The sequence below is a fragment of the Temnothorax nylanderi genome, unplaced genomic scaffold, assembly GCF_030848795.1.
Source record: "Temnothorax nylanderi isolate EJ_2023f unplaced genomic scaffold, tnyl_v1.0 TNYL_tig0012_pilon, whole genome shotgun sequence".
Taxonomy (NCBI): domain Eukaryota; kingdom Metazoa; phylum Arthropoda; class Insecta; order Hymenoptera; family Formicidae; genus Temnothorax; species Temnothorax nylanderi.
The window spans coordinates 1,828,719-1,851,581 of record NW_027249074.1 but is presented as its reverse complement, the minus strand read 5'-3'; the positions used below and the strand labels follow the sequence as shown (position 1 = coordinate 1,851,581).

The 22,863-nt window shown below is 39.3% G+C and overlaps 1 protein-coding gene and 1 long non-coding RNA gene across 3 annotated transcripts in view; one reads left to right on the top strand and one right to left on the bottom strand.

Moving 5' to 3' along the window:
- The window catches only part of LOC139767830 (nephrin), a 192,874-nt gene that overhangs the window by 54,656 nt on the left and 115,355 nt on the right, over positions 1–22,863 (bottom strand). For both annotated transcript variants that reach the window (XM_071697488.1, XM_071697489.1), the window contains one exon: positions 9,544–9,667. In XM_071697488.1, coding sequence (XP_071553589.1) covers positions 9,544–9,667 — 124 coding nt within the window. The remainder of the gene's footprint in view (positions 1–9,543; positions 9,668–22,863) is intronic.
- The window catches only part of LOC139767832 (uncharacterized), a 172,503-nt gene that overhangs the window by 63,515 nt on the left and 86,125 nt on the right, over positions 1–22,863 (top strand). The gene's annotated exons all lie outside the window — the stretch shown is intronic.

Below are 22,863 nucleotides of genomic sequence, written 5' to 3'. Positions count from 1 at the left end.
TTTATGCTTTGTCTCGCGAACTCGAACGTCACTTGAAATAATCATTAATTTGTTTTGATTTTGAGAGCGTTTTAAAAGTTTAATAGAAATATTATTACTTGAATTTTACGTCGACAAATATATAATTTGATTGAATTAAACATGCAAATTGTGTTTAATCTTATCTTAATAAAAATTTTGATGGTTAATTGATTGTTGTACTTAAAAGGAATTATTAAAATCTAAAAATAAGTTTGGAATAAAATTGAAAAATAAAATCTATGTTTTAATCAAGGAAGTATTTATGCAAATTAATTATTACCATATAATTTATTCAACTGTTTTAGTCGAAAAAAAAAATAAAATAGTGTGATAATAAATCAAAAAATCAAAAAATCAAAAAGAAAAAATTCATGGCGATCTAATTTTTTCTATGGCATATCGCTGCCCTATTAATCAATACAAGCCTACGTCGTATTGACGGATTGATTGATTAATCGTGCACCTGTATAATGAATAATTAGTGTGCATATGAATCATTACCCCGAGGGATTTGCAAGTTATTCCATCATGTAAGAGCGTGCAAGAGCTCGTTGCAAAACTTGCGCTCTCCACTTTCATGACGATAAATAATCGCGCGAGACCGACCGCGAACATTTATCGCGAGTTGTGATTTGTGGAGGACCACTAGGGGACAACCGAACGCGGGGGAGGAGATGATGGAAAGGGGGATGGTCGAGAAATCATTTTTGCCACCCGGAAAAACTGTTTTTTATACTCTTTGTAAGATTCATTTCGCCTAATCGATTTTTCACCGACAGCTCCGAGACTACGCGCATTTTTGCTTTTATTTCGCCAACGTTACTTCGACGATATATAAATACGAAACCGGCATTCTATTTTTCTTCTCGATTAATTCACGCGGCGGGACTATCTCAGCGGAAATTCCATCGTGGGGGTTTACCGCGATATTTTATTCCGAAGATTGGAAAGTTACGGGTATACATAGACAGCGTATAAAAGCGGAAGAGGCTTTTGCTTTTCTTTCTTTTCTCAATCACAGATATTAAAAATAAAAAGAATAGAGAAGTTTTCAATATCGAATTGTTGTGAACGACTGCATCGAACAATAATTTTTCAGATCTGAAGAGCATTAAAATAAATAATAACTCAACTTGTTTCCTTCACCTTTCGGTAGTGGGTAATGATTTACTCGCCTTTCACAAAGGATATAATTATCCCTAATAATTGATAAAGAAAATGCATTCTACTTCACTCGACATTAACATGATGATCATTCTCGCAGACGTACCGTTTACACGACTGATTTTCTCTTTCATTTCGGATGATTCATTCGGGATAATGACGGCAAGTGAGCTGCGCGGGCTTGCTTAAAGTAACGTTCATTTATACGGAAAGCACGCGTGCTCGGCTGCAATTGCGGATACTTGTCCGTGCGGTCGCACGAACGTACCGTGCGGCCCCGGACCGTCCGGTAATGGACGGGCGGGAAATAGCTTTCCGGTAAATGAACACGCGCTATGCCCCCGCATTCTACCCCGGACGACGATTCTCGTTTTCGTGCGACCGAACAGATCGTTAACCACGTGACACGGACGATGCCGTCGACCTCCTTCCTTCCGTTTTCTCCACCGCGCACTGAGTGCACCCTGCATCCTGCTTCCTTCCGCTTCATCATAAACTCGCCTGACCACGGCGACCCGCCGCGCTTTATCATAATTCCGAAAGCTCGTCCCGCACGTTGCCAGTGAAATGTTGACCAACGTATCTTTTTATCGCAAGGTATCCTATGTATATTTAAACAAACGACTTCATAGATAGTGTGATTTGCGTGATGTATAAGAATAATGTTCGCCTTTTTTTTTATAGAATTTAGATATTAGAGATTTCTTGTTTTTAAAATACGCTCAAAATTGCAATAAAATCATTATCCATTATAATGGATACAAGAAACAAAACATATCGACTCTTTTTACGTTCAGCACTTGCATAAATGCTTTTCTTTATTTGTAATATGCAAAGATATATAAAAATTAATTATTGTTATTGTCGAATTCATGCATTTATTTCGAATTACAATTTGTCATTTAGAAATAGGTGTAAACTCTTTAACGAGATAACAAATACAAGAAACTCGAGTCATGTAGACCGATGAATTTCGAGCTCCTCGATTGAAGTTTCCTGCGTCATTGTAGGTGAATTAATCCACGTTGAAAGGATATGTCAGAGAGAGTCAATATAACGGTGGATTTATTTTCACGCGTCGCCAACCAATTGACATTCGAGTAAATCACTACTCGTGTTTGTCCCTTCCGGGAACAGGCGCATACTAAATTTCTATCTACTTTCGCGACGGGCAATAGACGACGTATCTCGACCGTGAATCGCCACGTCTAAAATTCCCGTACGCGACACGAGTTATTAAATTCTTTGATTAGAGACGGGGATACATAAAAAGTTCAACGTTGAATCCGTGTACGAAGGGTTTGTGGCTAGCCACAGGTGGGCAAAGCCGCCCATCCCTTTCAGCCCTTCTTTAGTTTTATGCCGACGATCCCTCGCGAAGTTTTATATCCGTGAAATATTTAACGGATCGATTGGAGTATGCTAGTATAGGGCATCAACGACCCTGATGATGATCTTTCGTAAGAAATGTCCACGTTCTTCCCGTTAAAATCAAATTAGATAATGGAACTCTATTTTCTTTAATTTTCAAGAATGTAAATATAATATCGAAATCACACACAGAGAGACTTCGTATAAGTACGAAATAAAAATTAGTTTAAAATTTCTTTCAAGGGATAACGTCGCGTTTATCCTTATCAATTCTCGGACACGCTGCGGATATGTTCCAGATGGATTTCAGGTGACGAAAGGCTCACTTTCAATTAATTTGGATTTTGGGGCGCTCTATTATGCGCATTATGGCATTACAACGCGAATTCGAATGAGCGAGCGCGAGGCTGCGTCTGACGAAGTACGCTCCGTTACCACTGCCGCCGACTCGAGCCTGACGTTGATAGATTCGTCGTTGTACCATTAGGTAGGATAGACTGCGCAGTTATGGGATGCTTTATTACAATAATGGCCGCCCATTTTCCCGATGAACGACCCGAGTTCGCTTGCGGTTACGCGGGATACGAATGCCGATGTTCAGAAACTCCGGGTATCGATACCATTAGTCATACTACTTGAAAAATTCGTATCGGCGCTATCAAACTCTTTACACGTCAGATTCTATCACACAAGCAAGGATACTGGTCGTCGCAGATATCGGATGTCGATTCGCTTGCTACTTAAAAAAAAAACAAGGATCGGTGCTATCCGTTGATTTTTGAGATTCGGAAACACGAAAGAGTTTTGTTCAATCCGGGGAAGTATGACAAAAATAGTTTTAAACATCCTGTCCATTTACATTAATTGTTAACTAGTAAATGTGCTTTCCAAAATAAAGATTCGTTAATTATCTTTTCAAAAGTTAAAGAATTCATATTGAAATCATATTTAAGTCATATTGAAATCAAGCTATTCGTTTAGCGGATTTCCAAATAGGTAGTTTAAGATTCTAAAAACGCTGTATGTATTTTTATTTACCCTCATTTTTTGTAATGCCGAAACAAAGACTATCGAAACAACGTAAATATCCGCAGAGTATATGATCAAACGCAAAAAAAAGAAAAAATTCAACTAAATTGAAAATGTCGACGAATCGAAATAACTGAAAATACGATTGCCACTTCAATTATATGAATAATCCGAAAGTCGTTTTAGAGGATCGATCAGTTTTTCGATCGTTTGTTAAACGAATATCGACAGTTCTAGTTGAAATGCATTTATAAAAATTTCGCCACACGCTCTTTGTGACAAGATAATGGATTTTACCTTGTCGTAATTTTATATCGTTGATCAAGAACGATAGGCGTTTGTTCAACCACTGTTTTTCGCAAACGTTTTAAATTATTGAGTTTTTATGCCACGAACTGCGCTTTTATTGTAATTGCGGCCTGTTACACATGCTTTTTGATCCTACAAATTAAACGTTGCGGTTTACATGATGACAAATGTTTTTTTTTTTTCCGAAAACGGTGATCGATACTGGTCGCCAGGCGAAATACACGTGTCTCTCGAAAAATTATATTTTACCTGTATGACCTTTTGAATACATTGCCTCCTCGCGGTGATCTTTTTTATCTAATTGTGTCCTGGCGTTTTATGGAGAGACACTGAAAATATTTACGTGAGCCAATTAATTAAATTACTCCGCTGCAATTACTTCGATACGTAATAAAAAGTCTTGACATATATTCGAAAAAGCTATTGTAAGACCCAATAGTGTAATACGCATAACGTCGCATTTTTCACAGATATACGTTCAATGGTACGTTTACGGCGCGTTTATAGCCAAATCATAATTGCTATTCATTACTGCACGTTGTTTGGTACGGCGATATACGGGCGATTGCCATTTGGAACCTGTCCAAAGTTATTATCACGATCTCACGCGTTTTCACTATGTCGTTACAGTATGCGGCAGACTGCGTACAAGCAATATCATGCAAATCTCGATTTCGCCGCAATTGTATCTTCCAGACAATTTAGACAATTGAATTCGTACAGAATTTGGCGTATTCTCTACCAGTCTACTCGATTTTTATCTCGTTTAAAAATTCTACGTATATGTATCTCTCTCTTTGTGTGCGAGATTAAATTTTAACGTATTCAACGTTAACATCTAATGTTTAATGTAACAAAGCGAGGCACGCGTACTGTGTACTTCAGAATAATTAAATTTTTACATAGAACGGTTCTAAAATTCAGACTCAAGACGTATTGTTTATTTACATACCCTCGAAACCATTTGTTGTCGAGTTAAAATCATGGAGCGTGGCGAAATTTGATAAACGTCAGGGCCGAGAGGTGGAATCAAATTTCATTTCGCCGCGACATTTTATGCGCCGCCAACGCGAAGTCATAACGAAAGCGCGAGGAGAAGCCGACTAACGAGAACGAATTTTATTTCGCGTTCGTATCCTCCCGGAGATAAACTCATTTTACGAGCGGGACAAATAGAAAAATCCGTGCGACGCGCCGCATTGTTCTCCCGCAAAAGTATGTCGTATGATATAGGCGAAGTCGCGGTCGGAAGTTTATCACGCTGCCGGAGATTTGTTGTCGAACAAACTGCAATTATCAAGTTACATCATTCAACTCTTAATGCAGGATGTTCAAGTGCCAAATACTAAATGAAAAATATTGGATCGACGTATCATTACAATACGATGATTTGATTGCATATACTTCGAGACTATTGCTCTTGTAATTCTTTCAGATCGTTCGTCATAATAATTTTCTTAAATTCTATCAATGTAAATTTTTTTTTCTAAAATCAAGAATTTTGTCGAAAACCATAATCACGAGTGTGTACTTTCTATATTGTAATAGATTCAGCGAGTAGAAGTACACGTTGTAAACTGGCGTGTAATGAGAGCTGATTTCTCCGACGGCAGCTGTCACGTGTAGCTTGTTGGCAAATGTCAGTTTCTGAGACAAACAAAAGGGAAATGACGCGGTTGTGTCGGACAGTTGCATGCATCGCTTGCATCGATAATATTCCTTGTGGCTATGGAAACGTCGTCGCCGCGAATAAAACTACTCCGCATTCGCAAAACAGTCACCCCGATAAACCGACATGTATAAACAAGAGCAAAACGATCCTAAACGGAAGATATACATTAACGGAATAAAATAAGACGTAAAAAGTCAATACTTTTGGCTCTTGAAGTCTTTTGAAACTTTTGAAACCGGTACTTTTCAATTGTAAAACGGATACACGACTCTTTACAGTTTCGCTGAAGATCGGAACTTCGTCGAGACTGCTCGATTATGCTCGATTTGAAAGGAATATTCCCATAGATCAGCAGCGGGTTGACTCGTACGGTTAGCCGGGCCCTCGAGAATTCCTCGCGGCTGCACCGATGGCGATTAACCGTCAGGCTAATGCCAAATGCCCGCATATAACGCCGGACGCGAGGATAATACCGGATGCACCGTGCGGCGGAGCGGTCGATCGGACGGGCAGCCGTAAATAAACGGATAACGATAGCTCTCGTATCTCCGTGGCGCGAGCGTGAGCAGACGTTTCCGAATCGCGCGTTTACGCACAACGGATTGGACAGCTATGTAATTTCGAGGTGGAGGAGAAGCGAGGCCAAAGCAATATTGCATTCACACGGAACCATGGAGAATCATATGCGCGCGACGAGTAATTCGTGCTTTCATCATTTTGTATTGTCGCGCGAACACTGAACGCGAGATGTTGCGTTTAAGTATAAGATCGTGTGATTACGAGAAAAATAAAATAATTCTCATGATAATAATTCTCTGTTAAAAATTGATCAAAAGCGCGGAAAAATAATGAGGTGAATTCAAAACGGGAGTAAATCAAGAGAGAATTAATACCGAAATTCGATATAATTATTCTAATTAATTTCATTAATATAATTGATGGAATGTTTGCTCTTCCATAGAGGTAGTTTGCTATAATATAAAATTGAGTTCATTAATTACCATACTGATCTAAATTGATTGCACTTAATTCCCAAATATTTGCACATTGTAAAGTAAAACTAGGTCATTTTCTGTGATTTCGAGATAGGTTCTCGACCGTGTGGGATAAAATTTAAATGTCTACTTAAAAGTATGAGCGGAAAGGGTCTTGTCACGCAAGTGCGCTACGTTGCAAAGGCTTTACGTGGCACGAGGCCGGGCTTTCTATTTTATCCTTTTACTTTCGAATCCGGTCGCTTAAGTAAGCGTGTTACTTTTGCGTATGCTCTCTCGCTGGCGCATCCATGCATCGCGCAAGCTATCGGAATCGAATTAACGTCCCTTTACGTTCGCGCAAGGACACTTCAGACTGGTAGAACCAATCCAAATTGTTACGCCGCGCCGCCGCGGCTCAAAGGATCGTTTCGGGCCCTTGAGCAGGGCCCCGCCGATGACGCGACGTTCTCTGCACGATCACTGGAGCGGAAACGACGTCTCGCTAATATACGTTAACTTTCGGGAAACGTAATTGCCGATATTGCTCGTTGAACTCTTCGGATGATTGATTAATTCGACGCGATAGTTTCGATTACAATCAATGACATTGTATATCAACATATGTTACAACATATTGCAACACCTCTTGTTATTCGCGAGTGTTACATAGCGATAAAAAATCATCAAAACTACAGAATGATTTTCTGATGTTAATCTGCATAAATTTTCTCATATCATGTCTTTATTTTAATTTAATCTTAACTTTAATCAATTCACATCGTTTCTAAAATTTTCTCTTAAAAATGCTTACAATGTAAAAAGTAAAATTTCACCTCCGTTTGATTTTACATTACATGAGAAATGATTTTATACTTCTTTAAAAAAGTATGACAATTACGAGTATTATTTTTATAATTGATTCTGAATCATTTCTCAGAGATTGATTTTATCCGCCAGAACGGAACAGTTTCTAGCAGTTTCGCGTAAAACGGCGTTTGCCACGATTCCCGGCACCTATTATTGGTTTCGTCAGCAATATTGCCCACGTACCAGCGATCTTGTAACGGCGAAAGTATCAACTACGGTTATTTCCAGCTGTTTACTTCCATGCCGCGTGGTCAACGCAAGCAATTACACTGTGCAAAGTTTAGCCAGAGTTGCTCCAATTTGCACTCAGCAACAGAAAGGAGGCTGTTATATGCAGAGTGGACAGCGAATGCCTATCCTATTCGAAATATTCGGTTTTTAAGTGCTTCCGCGTTATTTTTTCTTACAGATATAAATCAGAAAACCGGAGAAGCTTACGATTAAACGCTCTCTCTTCGAAAACTATAATTTGTTTTCTCCTGTCTTGCGATATTGATTATTTAAACTTTGTTAAGAGAAGTCGACTTCGAAATGTAGAAAATCGAGAACATTGAAAAGAGTTGTTAAACACGATTGACTATTCGCCAACTCATGGCAGTAAAAGTTCAACGAAAGTCATTTATATAATATGCTATTTCTAATGTATATTTTATGTTGTAAAAATTTTTAAGCAAGAGAAAATTTCCTGAGCTATTTGGAATTTACATTTTTATCTCAGTTTCCATACAAGTTTCAAAAACAAAAGAGAGAGTAATCAGATAATTATTTATGGCATACTATAACGCTTTACCACACGTTCGTTAATGATTATACCATGTTGTTCCGTAATACCGCTTAACGTTTATTAACGTTTAATAACGTTTACAGCTTGGGCCAATGTTATCTGATAGCCCTGCGCGATGTTCAACTAACTTTTTAATGGATAATGAACTTGTTATCGTACCCCCCTCATCCTACGGATATTTAAATTTGTTGGCTAATTACACGGACTTTATTTTTCGCTCGGTTATTACCGTGATTTCGGTATCGCAAATGGCGGTGTTTTCCCATAGGGAGTTAATTCAGCTAATTTCGGGACGCAAATCTCTTTACACAGCTATTTTATAATGCGATCGGTATACGATAGATAAATATGTTAGCAAGTGCGCTGAAGCTAAAATAATTAAAAATCTACTGCAACTGATGGTTAAGTAACATTAACAATTTTTTAATTAACTAATTTTTTTATTTAAGCCAATCTCTGAAATTAATTTAAATATCCCTTAATATATACATATGCGTTACGAGCACTATTCTCCTTTAAGGATGGTCACGAGACTTACGAAGATCGTTCTTGTCTGAAACCGATCGCCTGTTATTCGAATTCGTTCGAATGAAATTCCGATCGCCTGCCCAAGCCTTTGTCCTGAAGCAGGTCTCGTGCTGGATTTGAGGAATTTATCAATATAATCGGATTCATTCTTCCTCTCGGTGTGATGGTTGGTAAAAGAATCATTACGCCGGTCGGTATTTCGAAAAAATTTGTACGCGCTTACGTCAAGCATCCAAAAAATGTTTACCCGCGTAGAATTCTCGATCTTCAATTATCGAATTGCATTGAAAGTACACAAGACGTCCCGCGATCACCAGCTTTTTTTCTAACGACTAAACCTTCGAGGACTAAACCTCGCAAAAACTTCCAAATTTTATATTAACGTAAAAAACGAAGCGAAAAAGGACCGGATATCGTTTTTCATGAGCTCGCTGAAATATAACGCGCGTGGCACTATTGATTCACATTCGTTGCCATCAAAATAAACCAATAATTTTTTGACGCCACTATTTTTTTCGTACGGTTTTGCGACGTTACTCACAATACAATACTAGGGTTGTTCAAAAAGTTACCGAACTTTGGCTTTATAATTTTTGGGGATTTACTTACAGCTTTACTTAGTCAGCTTATTGTTAGTCAGAAGGAGATAAGGCTGACTAAGTTGTAAGTAAATCCCAAGACAAAGTTGGGGAGCTTTTTGAACAGCCCTCGTATATATCTTGGTTGCAGCGAGAACATTATTCGTATCGTGACGCAGCCACGTTTCGCGAATATGCGAGTCACCACCATTATTATCGGCCATCATTCGACCTGGTACTTACAGTGCACTCTCAGCTTCCATCGGTCCTCGATACCGGCTTCCGGCAGCTTCGGATTCTCGGCACGACACACCAGGAACTTCCCCTCGTCCTCCACCGTCGGCGTGAATTGCAGACTCACGCCGTCCTGCAATTGCGAATAGCAGTCATTCGTCTTCGTTGCTCGCTCGGGATTCGGGATACTGATTTATCAGAAGTTCCTACGAAGCTCGCTTCGCGCCTTTTAAGCGGATTGACACAGTCGAAATTTTCAATAATCCTTTTTGCAATCATTTTTCTCTATTGATTAATCGTTATTAACATTGAAGCATACATTTTGACATATCTGTGTTGAATGTGCAAAATGTGAGAAAAATATAATATCATAGATTAAGATTAGAGATAGTAGATAAATAAATAATTTCCATTCTAACGGCTAATCGCATTTAACGCATCAAATCAGAATAAATGTAACTAAAGTTTAAATTTATATAATGCCGAATTTCGTATCATTGCAACCTCCTATTACTCTATCACATTGATTTAGCCCTGCTTCGCAGTATAAATATAATCGTCGTTTTTTGCTTGTATAATATCTCATTATGGAGATTACAATCAGGACGAATCGTAACGCAAGAAGTACAGAGAATACGATTTTCATAACATTTCGGTGTCGCTTTCCAATTTTTTTTTCACTCTCCCGTCTCTCCCTCTGTGACGGGAAAATTGCGGTCGCGCTGCATTTTTTGTTTTATCGTCTCACATAACTAGCAGCTCGCGCTGTTTACGAGACTTTAAACACGGCGCCGAACAGCCCAGCAAAGCGTACGTTTTATCGTAACAGCGAGACCGTACATTTTTCAAACGCGAACAATGGACGCGTGAAATGTTAAAATAAATACGTGCGTTTTCGTTTCCAGAAATGTGACCGTGTTTGCTCTCGCGCGCGTGGTCGCGCTCGCGAAAACCCGGAGTCGAAAATTTACGGGATATAATATCGCTTTAGCGTTATTATTTTCGAAGCTTTTTCATTTACAAGTTATATTTGAGGTCACCGCGTACATCATTCTTTCTTTTTTTTTTTACAGCATGATTTCCTCGGACTTTATGACGATTCTTTTAACATTTGTACACGTGACTTCTCCGGGAACGCCCTTTTTCGAGAGCTCGTAAAATCGATAACAGGCGCTGATTAGAATATCATCGGAAGATGCAGGGAAATAAGCGCGATTCACGGCAACAGGAACGCGACACGACGATTTCTCGCCTCGACAAAATTGATTTAATGCAAATTGCGAAACTGTACTGAATTTCGGTGACTAAACGCGACTGTTCCAGGTATTAATCCCGTCCCGTAAAATTTCCATGACAATCGAATCGTTGCCACGAGGGAGTTCGCGTAATGCTTCCTTATTTCGCACGGAGTTTGCTTCCGAGGAAAGAGAGCCGGGGTCGCGAATACCCGATTTTTCCCATCGAGAAAAATCGACTACGTCATCGCATTAATGACGCTCCATCGGTCCTGCTTCTCCGATGAAATTTTCACTCTCATCGTGTAGCGGAAAAAATGCGCCCTTTCAATCCATTTTATTTCTCAATTTACACGTCACAATGTTAAATCGAATTTTTTACAAGCTGCGCAGATATTATTTATTAATGATATTATTATTAAAGCACGTCGTATCCTCGATATATTACTGTTGATATCGTATCATTACGTGAAAGAACTTTCGTAATTAATCTTACGCAACGGACATTAATCTTCCGCAATTATATTATACGTAATTTTGTAAATTACAATGCGCACATTAAATTATATATTTAAATTAGACAACTACCTACTGTTATGCATTAATTTAAAGGTATCCCGAATTGTAAAACCAACAGAAAAATAACAAAAACGATTAAAAACAATGTGTCCCGCGATGGAAATTATTTACTTGTAAGTTTTTAATATCGCGAAGTTTTATTTGACTACTGCGCGTAGTGAAAAATTTTCTTACGTATACTATTCTTAAACTTTTATTAAAACTTCAATAAAAATATTTTTAATACAGCCGTTTTATATATACAAAACTATCAATCCGTTCAAAAATCCTTCCATACATCGAGCGAAATGAGTATTGCTGTAACTAATTGATATATCATCGTGGAAAAAGAATGGCAAGAACGTGGAGCGAGTCGCGGAATATCTCTCCGCTCTTTGAAATGCCGCATTTCAATTTCAAATATCGTATCGACGTACGCTCGACGGAAACGTAAACGGCCAGCTTGAACGAAAAACGAGATATGTGTCGCGCGCTATCCAGAGGAACGCGCTCTCGAGAATGCGCTTCTTCACGGAATTTATGACGACACAGCCCAAAATTTCGGTACCGTTACTCATGCAGATTCGCGGACGGAAAATATGCGCGGATGCAGACCATGTGTGTGGTTTCGTGCGCGAGTGTGTACGTACATGGGCGTGCGTGCATCCACCTTTTCTCGTCGCACCGCCCTGCACATCAAATTCCAACCCTCCTGGTATTTTCCGTTTTCCTACATTCTTTTCTTGTCTTTTCCTTCGCTTTTTCACCTACTTTTTCTACGTTAATGTCGCACTTTCTGTTTCCCGCGCGAGTTGGTCGAAAACAATAGGAAGAATGAACATAAGGATAAAAAAAGAGGAAAGCAAGACTCGGCGAGAGAGCTCTGGGAAAAATTAAAATCAAATCCCTATCGGGTAGGTAGGTGCTTGGGCTGGCTGGTCTCGGTTGTGTGCCGGCCACGTTCCCGGAATTCAAAAAAACTTCGACCGGAGTTTACCGGCGAAAATTCCGACAATGTCTTAGCCGGCAGTACGGAATTTTCGAAATTCCGATTCGCATGGTCGGATTACGCTGCTGCGTATCTCATGCATCCCGTATAAGATTATGCGTTTAATTAAGGGCGACTCGCAAGTCGGCCAACAACTATATGGATAATAGCGAAATATAATGTGTAATAATAGATAAAAATGATTTTAAAAATCAGTAGATAATCAAAACAAGAATAAAATACTATTTTTTAAGCATCAAATCAGTCCGTAAGTATTTTTGACGAATTTTGAAATAAAATAAATCAAATATAGGTCATCTTTTAATTAATAGTATGTACATTGCTTTATTATTAATTTTGTTTCTCTAACTCACAATTTTTTATTCTATCAGAAAAATTAACGACACCAAACGTGTCTGTATAAATTTACATAAATACATTTGAATTTATGGACTAATTCATTAATTCTATTCAAATCGATATCCTTTATGCCCGAGAGAATAAACTAACATTTTGACAGAATATCCTGTCCATTTGCAAAACGTAATTGTTCGTTATGTAGGTAAGACGCAATTTGCGTAGCGCATTCCACTCCTTTGTGCAACGCCACTGTTACGATCCCCGTGAAAGGCCCGGGATTAACTTCTTCTTACCTTCGTGATGGAGACACGGATGCGAGGAAGGGCCATAGAGACAGAGAGCCCTTCCATCTTTCCATGTACATACACACCTCGCAAATGTATACACACACCGACGTTTGTGTACGGACAAAACCACAGCACGGATCCGCTCGCTCGGAAACTCGCCTGTGTCTTCAGTTACCCGGTATATTCGCCCCCGAGCAAGAAAGGTTTCCACAAGGCTTTGCCTCGCACATGTTAAATACATTTGTGCGGTATCACGCGGTTAACGATGTTTCACCGTCATGGAGTCATCCGCTAGTTAGCCGACTTAAAAAGCGAACGAAATTCCATTTTAGACCGCCGGCTCTCTATATAAATAAAATTACCATCTACTATCGATCAAAAAAAAAATTTGAAAAATTCATCGCTATTAAGGCTAAACGAGAAATGCATTAATCGAACGCCCTATAATAAAATTACGGCAGAGATCAAATAATACGACGCGAATAGCGAATATTTCTCGTGCGTTTCGGAAACGTTGCGTCGCCGGAATTTTTTAAAACTATTTCTATCACAATTCTCTCTTGCGAGAAAATAGATCCCAGGAAGGCGCGATTATATTTTCGTATTCCCTATCTTAATACAAAGGAATGCGCGTCTTATTCGTAAGATGAATATTTGTCGCTCGTTCTCTATTCGCCTTCCGAGAGGCGAAATAAATACGCGGTCGTTTCTTCACGTTGCGCTCTTTATACCTCGTCTCCATCTGCCGCGTTAAAAGCTCGACGTAGGAGAGCACATGTGCGCATCAACGAGTCACGCTCGCCTTCTGGCCGACGCAATAGCCAGTAGTAATACTCCTTGGACCGGATCAGACTTGCGACGAGATAGATAGCTGCTGGCATCGAAAGCCTTTCAGGTTATTGCTGTCACGAGCAGCAGCAAACGTTGAAGTACGTAAATGCGGCTTAGTGCCACCGTGGTGGACTCGATAAAATTTAGTAGCCAGTGTTGCCACTGGAGAAGTCGCCACCGCCTCGTACGAGGTAGAATGTAAGACGCGGTGAAATTGCAACCGAGAGCTCCGATTCTTTTGCTTTCATTGTCTGCTCTACTGTCTGTCAATCGAATTATTGATATAAAATTGTCGAAAAAAATTAACGCATTTTTCTTACAGATCTGAACAAGTGCATTCAGCATGCGTGTAAAAGAACAAGCCCGTCCAGCAAGTATTTTCGAAATCTCTTTGAATCTAAAAAAAAAAAAAATGAAAAAGAAAGCCTAGTTTCCTTCCTTCATATAAATGCCATTTGACTCAAGCTGCTATCTGCACTTAGAATTACTCGTTTCCACAATGTCGTTCAAGTATTCGCAATTAGATATGCCTGCCGGAAACTTTTAGCAGAAAGCTCGTGTAATAAATTTTACTGCGCGCAAATTGCGCGACGACCGCTTTCATTACACGTGCTTTCTCGTCAAATAAGCTCCGCGGGGAATGAGCTTTTAATTGTAAAGCGCGGCAACGGATATCTCGTTGTTCGCGAGCGATTTTTAATATATTCAAAAGCGTTGAGTTTCCAAGAGAGATGAGGTTTTTAATTTGTTTCTGTAAACGTGCGCGCGTAAACGGCCATCATTTTACTCCTGTAATATCTCGCCGTGCCTCGTTATATTATCTTTATTGCGTTTGTCTCGGACCATTTTTTGGACTCGCTCGCGTATCGCACGACGCTATATGCTGCACTATTACGATTATTATATTTCTGATAAATTCCTCTCGCTCTTTGCGCGACGGCTCATGATCAAATTCCGCATATAATAACGCAGTATTGAAATTATTTATGCGGCCGATTAATTCCTCATGATTGTCATCATTGTCGCGTAAAATTGCGCGGCGAGGACAAAGGCCTTGCGCTTCTCGCGAATATTAAATGAGGAACATGCTGTTGGAATTCGTCGAATTTATCGAGCTATGTGAAGTGTATTAGAAATCAAATAAACGCAAATTATTAATGGAAAAATGTGACCAGTATGTGGCGATCTTGTATTTTGTCAAATTGAGCTGAAAAATGACCGAAAAACGCCATAATAGAGATATTTTTCGGTGATACTTTTTATTTATGAAAATGATTATTCTCATAAATATATACATACGTACACGCGCACGACACATTGATTACTTTCATATGTCTATTACTATATCGTTAATAGTTTAAGTAAAAAAATAGAGAGGACAGGATTTTTTCACAAATACAAGTGTCGACCGAAAAAATGCTACAAAAATTGCAAGGAATATTGGATTTTGCATTTTTTGTTGTCAAGTCGAATAACGAGAGACTGACGACATTCCGAAAGCGGCTGTGAAATGCCGACAATGAGAAATTTCCGGCCGGTCGAAAAATAATAATTCACCGCGTGCCGCGCGCGCGTAAATGGAACTTTCGTTTCGTGACGCATATTTCTCGTCGGGCGAGATATCGTGCGGCATATTTCCACTGGCGGAGCGACGCGGCTCGTGATAAAACTGTGAGTCTAATAACTCGTGATGATAAAATCCGTCGACTAAATAATGCGCGAAACTACGACAAATTAGTACTCGAGACGCCCATCTGCCCGTGAATTATTACAGAGAAACTACGATTCTGTCCGAAATTAAATCCGAATCAGAATAATTTGCCATCAATCAATATTTTCACGTGCCAGAAAGGAAGAAAAAAGATTTTAAGAATATATGAAATATCCGCTTTTTCAGAATCATCATTGCTGTTTCGCTGTAACAATTATCTAAATTTCTACACGACAAGAGTATCGATGGATGAGAACGTTTATAATTTCTGTACAACTAAATAAAAAACAGTATGTCCGAAATACCCCAACTGGAATTAAAGAGTAAGACCGAGACGGATTATACGGAACGTCCCGTGTTTTTCTCACGACGCATTCGTACTCAACATCCCGTAAAAATAATATGGTTGAGGGATCGTCACGTTTTGCGTGCTGTCCATGCCACGTTGGATGTGTACTACTCCTTAATCCAGTAGTACAGCTCGAGCAAGACAGTCTTATGGTCCAGTGATGTTTCAACCGTGCGGATAAAAAAGATGAAAAGAGTATTAACGTTTACGTAAGTGCATTTGCTTTCATGTAGCGAAATGTATGCCGAAATTTACTTTAGCGCTTCTTTTTACCTGGTAAGATGTAATCTACAAACGCGATTACATAAGTCGTTTGCCAGTTGCTTCAATGTTAGAATTCCTCCTCTTGGCTTATATTGTACATTCGTTTAAAATTAACGACTGGTAACGACTTCCACGTTAAGTACCTTTCTGAGCTATTACTCCTCTTCATTGCAATACTTTAAATAATCCTTGAAATTAAAAAGTTCTTTAGACCGTTTTCCAGCGAAGTTCAATGAAATTTTAATTTATGAACTAATTGCTATAGATATTACATTTTGAGATATAAAAAATTATGACGCATTATATAAATGTTCATCAAAGAAGTTGGCAAATAAGGAAAATGGGAAAAGATCTACCTTTTAGACGCTCGATTTTTAGATCTTTCATAAATTTTTTATGACGTACGTAGCTGCAAGGGGCCTTTGTCTACCTGATAACGTATTTAACAGATGTGTGGCACGTTTATCCTCGAGCGGGTTAATTTACATAGGAGTCGAGTGCATGCTTGTAGGCGCGAGAAGCGTTTTAAGGTCAATTTATATTCGCTGGTAGCATAACTGACGCGATAAAATAATACATTTTCACGGAAAAGGTACTATCCGCTGTCGTGTATTCTATATGCATATATAAGACGAAAAGTCTTAAGAAATAGTGGTATTTCTGGTAATAATGTATTATTTAAAAAATAAGTATTTTTAAACGTCTTTCCCTTTCACTTCAATTAATAATATAAATATGTATTGCATGAATATCAATACCAAACAAAGAGTACAAATATATCCAATATCAATTTTGTAATTTAAGTTTATTTTTATTATACTTGAGATTTCTCTTCTCGATTATCACGAGCGATAGACATGAGTATAAGCAATAACCGACACTTGTCGTTTTCGATATTCGATTTGCATTACGTGCATTTCGGATAAATAGGACTGTCACATAAAAATAAAATTCCACGAAATTTGATTGGCAGCAAATGCTGTAATGTCACGTGAAAATATAAATCGATCTTTATTCGCGTACTTTTATGTAGACTTCCTACCTTTTCTTGAACGCTCGCGTGCGTCACGACGCTGCATAAAAAAAAGCGTCAGTTATTGTCGTCGTACTATCGTTATTACTCTCGTCGCCACCATCTCTCTCGCAGATGGCCAAACACGCGTGAGGGTGATTGCCCGCGAGGGCTCTTTCCCTATAGACTAATAGATTCCACGAATTCGGCATCGCCATCCGAGCCATCGCCGTTGCCGGCGCCATCAAGACAACGTCGGTGATGCCTTAACCCAAGGACCGGCGATGTCTGATTAAACACGGAGCAATTCCCTTAAAACGGCGCGATAGTGCCGGGCTATCAACCCCCAAAAGAGGGAGAGAAAGGAGGAAGGAGACGAGGGTGAGAGAGAAAGAGAGCCGATCCGTGTTTATCCATTTTATTCGGATCGATCCAGCGTCCCCCACGAGAACCGTTTGGTCGCACAAGAGTGCCTCGATTAATGGAATATCCTCTTTGTACGCTTTTCCAATAATCGATTAACGAGTAAAGAATTTCATGTTTCCTTTCTGTAACGCGTCATTCTATAACAATCTCTAACAAGGCAAGTTCGCGCTTGGTGAACGTGATATTTTAATAAGATCCGCGAGTCAAATTAAAGTAAGTTTATGAGAAAGTTCCATATTTGAATGTTACGCGGCGTATCCTTTTTCTTGAGTTTGTTTTCCAGAGCATTTTCGATGATAAAGGCTTGCAACAGTGATTCCTAAAATTATTCCAAATTCCATACATGTATTCGAAATTGATGCGCCGATACTGGCAACATTCAAATCGCGTATCTAATTATAATTGAACTTAAGCGGGGGAAGAGGAGCGCGCAACGCGGACAAATATTTCTATAGGCGATCCGTGATCCCCATTCGCCATCATTAATTACCCAAAACACACGATTGTCCCGGCCAGTGATCGAACGCGTGTTGACAAACATGTTTAGCAAACGCGCAATGCTATGCAATTCATGCGGGCCGATTTTCGAGGCTACACTTCCTCGAGCATCATTATACATTCGTCGGCGACGATTATTGATGACACCGATGCCGATCAATCCAACGCTCCCAGATGGCTCGCGATCGCAATTACACGGACGCGCCGATAAATTATTATCAAGCTGTCTGTCACCCCCATGCAACTATTAATTCAGTCGCGCCGGTGCATCGACGCGCCGATAAATTATCACGGCCGTCCGCTCGTGCGTCTCTCTCCGCGCATACACATGCCCCTACCCTTCTTTTTTATGTACATATTTTCTTTCTGCAATATTCGCGGCGTTATTTAACGACCGGCCGTTTAATGAAAATTTTCCCGGTTGGAACGGGGCATTCATCGCGCCGACAAGATCCTGACATGACCGATGATTTATTTGTTTCGACGACACGGTCGTGGCTTTTCGATGCAATCACCCGGCAAAATGTCAAAATGTTTCGATAGATCCACGGACGTTCGCGATATTCGGCTTTGGATACCGAGTATCTTCCGTATCGATAGTTTTACCGTATTATCGAAATTTGAAAGATGAAAAATCGTGGTGGAATAATTCTGAAATCGTCTGTGCATTTCCGCAACGCAATTATTCTATTGATTTTTGTTATTAACTTGTTGTGTGCGGTGTAAACTTTTTCTTTATTTATTACAAACAATAATATTACAAAATTAGAGAACAATGCCGATAGCCATTCAATATTGAATGAGAGAAAACATCTCTGTGAAATTGATGCACACCTAAGCAGATACAGTGTAATGTTTTTATTACGTGCAGTTTTTATTATTGAGTTTAATTTTCCAAACAATTTCAATTAATTTCCGCATTGTTTTGAAACAACATCCCAGCAAAAGGTAACTAAATTACTAAAAATTACAACAATCAGTAAAAATTTTCCGCGCTCGTGATGCTCTTTTAACGGAAATAATTTAAAAGCGTACGGATATTCTAATTAATGCCACAATTGTACACGTAGTCGCATTGTCTCGAATCCGCACTGGGGGCTAACACACTCGATTCTGTTATGCGAACCCTCGCGTTTGTAGGTTCTCGTGCTGATTTCATTAAAGTCCGAGTCGATTTTTTTTTTTTACAAGAGATTGGGTACACCGACTATTCTGCATTGGAATAACATTCTCATTTTAATTAAAGTAGTTTGAATGAACAGAGCATGCTAGATATACTGCATTATCTTCCAATTATAAGTATTAAAAGCCAACTTAGAGAAACTGTTTCAGTATTAAAACATTAAATCAATTTCTTCAGATTCGATCTTAACTTAAAGTCAAATTTTAAATAAAATTTTATATAAATTTTATAATATATATAAATTTTAATGATAAAGAAAAGATATTTAATTCAGAAATTCAAAAGAAGTCTTGGGAATGATGAGCTTTTTCCGCTTGGCGGAATTTTCAGCGAAAAATCAACTCCGAATTTATCAAATAGTGATAGCTGCAGATTTGTAGAATAAGTGTGGAGAGTATTCTGTATACGTTCTATTACTCTCTGAAGACTGCTAGAAGTCTTTATAAAAGAACCCTCAGTTCATCGTCCCTCTTCGTAAATATACTCTTCGTCTTTCTGCCGACATAATCGAGAGGAAAATACGTTTTCCCGTACACGGCACGTGTATGGGGAATCCAATCCTTCTTAGGGTGAAATAGAAGGCTCTCGCGAGTACCTCGCAATAAAGATGTTTCTTATATTTTCAACATATGACTTTCTCTTATATTATCCCGGAGAGATAGAGAAAAAGAGAAAGATGGAGGAGAGAGAAAGACAGACGTTCTCTTAAAAAAGAAAGAATCTTATTGCTTGCAACCCGCTACGTCTCTATATTAAAACAAGCATCATCTCTGCTTCTAGATCGACAGCTGTGAAAAAAGAAACGCGTATCTTGTTCGATATAATTAAGTTATCAATTACAAGTTGAGAGAAGTAAAGCTATCGCCTATCGATTTTATCTCGAAAATACGCGAGTCCAATCCATCCGTCAAATCGCAAAGAATATCTGCGTGAAATTCTTTCGCTGTAGCGTCTCCCGCGGGAAGAGGATCAAAGACGTTAGGACTTTACCTGTCCCGACGATGAGGGGGAAGACGAGCTGGATTTATAAGATGGCAGCCGATTTCTTTCGAGCCCCCCCGGTTTGGCCGACATACGAGAAACTTTCTCCGCGATTATCCGCCTCTCTGTTTCATCCCCGAGGATTTTGCCGACTGTTATCCCGATATCCGGGACGATCTCCTTTAAGGGACGCTTTAAGGAACGAGCTTGGCAACGAGTCCGAGATGGATGTTACAGAGGAATGTTCGAACGCGCACGTTCTTTGAACCGTCTTGCACAAAGATCCCCTGCCGTAAAAATTATTATCAAAATTCCGATCTGCCACGTACAGAATTCTACGCATGAGGATTATACGTCAAACGTGCACCAGGCATCGAATGATTCGATATTTGTGAACGGAAAAAGCGTAAAGAATCAAGTATTGAAAAAATCATCAAAGGCGAATTATGTGATGCCAACGTATAATTAGACAAACGGTCTTCTCGTAGTACGCTTTCGTGCTTAATCTCTATCTGTAACAGGCACTTTTAGTGCTTTTTCATTCGTGAAACCCTTCGACGCGCATGGACGAATGTACGTCTTTCAGAAGTAATAGAACCTAAAATTAGTGCGAGATCGTGCGAGTGAATCCCGACTGAATGGAATTGCGTTAGCCGTGTTTCAACAGTTCAGAGAGCCATCCAAATTCCGACAGAGTTTACTCTCTCTCCAATTTCAATTAAAAGAAACGAAGAAAATATTTTTAATCTATTCTAATTTCTAAATACATAAAAATGTATTTAGTACCTATATGTGTCATATTTCAATATTAATAACAATAGATTTAATTGAACAGGCATTTTGATAATAAAAATATAACACTGAATAATATAATATCTCGATTATAACATATTAACGTTCATTCTATAAAGGGCGCAAATGAAATATGTATTTCATACATGATGCAGGATTCTGTCCGCGATCAATCTATTGATCGACTTGCACTTAATCGCGGCTTCCACTGCATCGGATTAAATTCTCTCTCAAAGGGAAGCAAATCGGTATAGATTTTTATTCCGATCTCCGGAGAGTGGCTTGAAGTTATGCCAGCCGACGCGAAAAACGATCTCCACGATAATACGTAAGACAGAACACGTCGAGAATTACGATCCCTGTCGCTGGCACGCTACCACGCCTGCCGCATCGTCGAGTAGGTATTTTTTTCAGAGCCATTCCTCTTTACGCGGAAATTTTTCTCCGCGTCGCTGTCCAACGCATTTCTCACGATTCTCGATTCTGCCTTAACCGTGCGAACGCGTGACAATGTAAAATCAATAACGGGATTCGGGATAATACCGATCGAACCTTTATCCGGTCAGAGAAACGTTCGCGGCTCTTTAACGCGGGAATAACTTGGAACGTTACCGAAGTAAAAATTCTTTTTGTTCTCTCTTCGGATGGTTTGTTCTAACACGAGGTATTAAAAATCTGTGCGTCACGATTTTGTAACCGAGCGGTGCTATTGCCAAGCTTATAATGTCAAAACCGGGACGTAACGAGGAAAAGGGAGAGAAAAATATCCCGGAAATAATCACCACTGCGCGAGGTAATATCCCACGGAAGGACTTATCGCAATTATCAGGCGGACAGTTCCCCGTGATCCAATTAATTATCGGACGGTCCGAGATATTATCGCGTCGCGGCGGAAACCCGGCGCGATCCTGGCGAACATCATGTTGTTCCTTAACAGTTTGAAATTCGCTGTGGTTTTCGCAAAGCGAAACTTTCGAATTCAATTTGCGGCGTAAAAACTTACGGCGCGTATTCTCGCTCGCTAAGTAGCTTACGAGGTCTTTTATTAATGGAAATCGATTATTTCCGGTTGTCGCCCGCAACGTGTTATTATTACAAGACTGGGGCGCGAATAGTGCTAACGAAACTGTCGATCGCCCGATTTCGTGTGGTTATTTTTATCTCGATCGATGTATTAATATCACAATCATATCATGGCTAATAATATTATTTTCATTCTAAAAGTCACGTCAAAAATATCTTGATATTCATTAAATATAGTTTTTTCTTTTAATGGCGTTTATCACATCAATTCAGATATCATTAAAAAATTGATGAGTTACAAATTTAGTTACGCTTGCACGTTTGTAAATGTGAATTTGAGATGCAAATAATAATATGGATTATAGATATATTACAGCATCCTTCAAACTATTATAGGAAACAAGTCGTAAGATTATTTCAATTACCACGCACAGAGTCTACGAGAAAAAGTTTTGATTGAAGCAAACGCTGTTATAGAACTTTTAATTACAAATCCCCGGGGAAAGCTTTCACGAACGATCGGCTGAGAATCGCTGACATAGATGATACAGGATGTAGCCTCGAGGTGCAATTCCAAATTATCGCGGGGATAAATATATAGCGAATAAGGGGCGCGTCCAATCTCCCCCAGTTAATCGTCCCGAAGAAACAACCTCGTCATCAGGGGATCTCCATTCCATCGTTTCTATACCGGAAACCCATTTATGTAGACATCGTCTCTTCGCCCGAGGAAGGGAGAAATAGCGAATTTTGTCAGTATAATGGCGCGTATGGCCTAATCTTTCCGGTAGTGTCGAATAAAAGTCGATTGAGCTTTTTGTCATTGGGCTC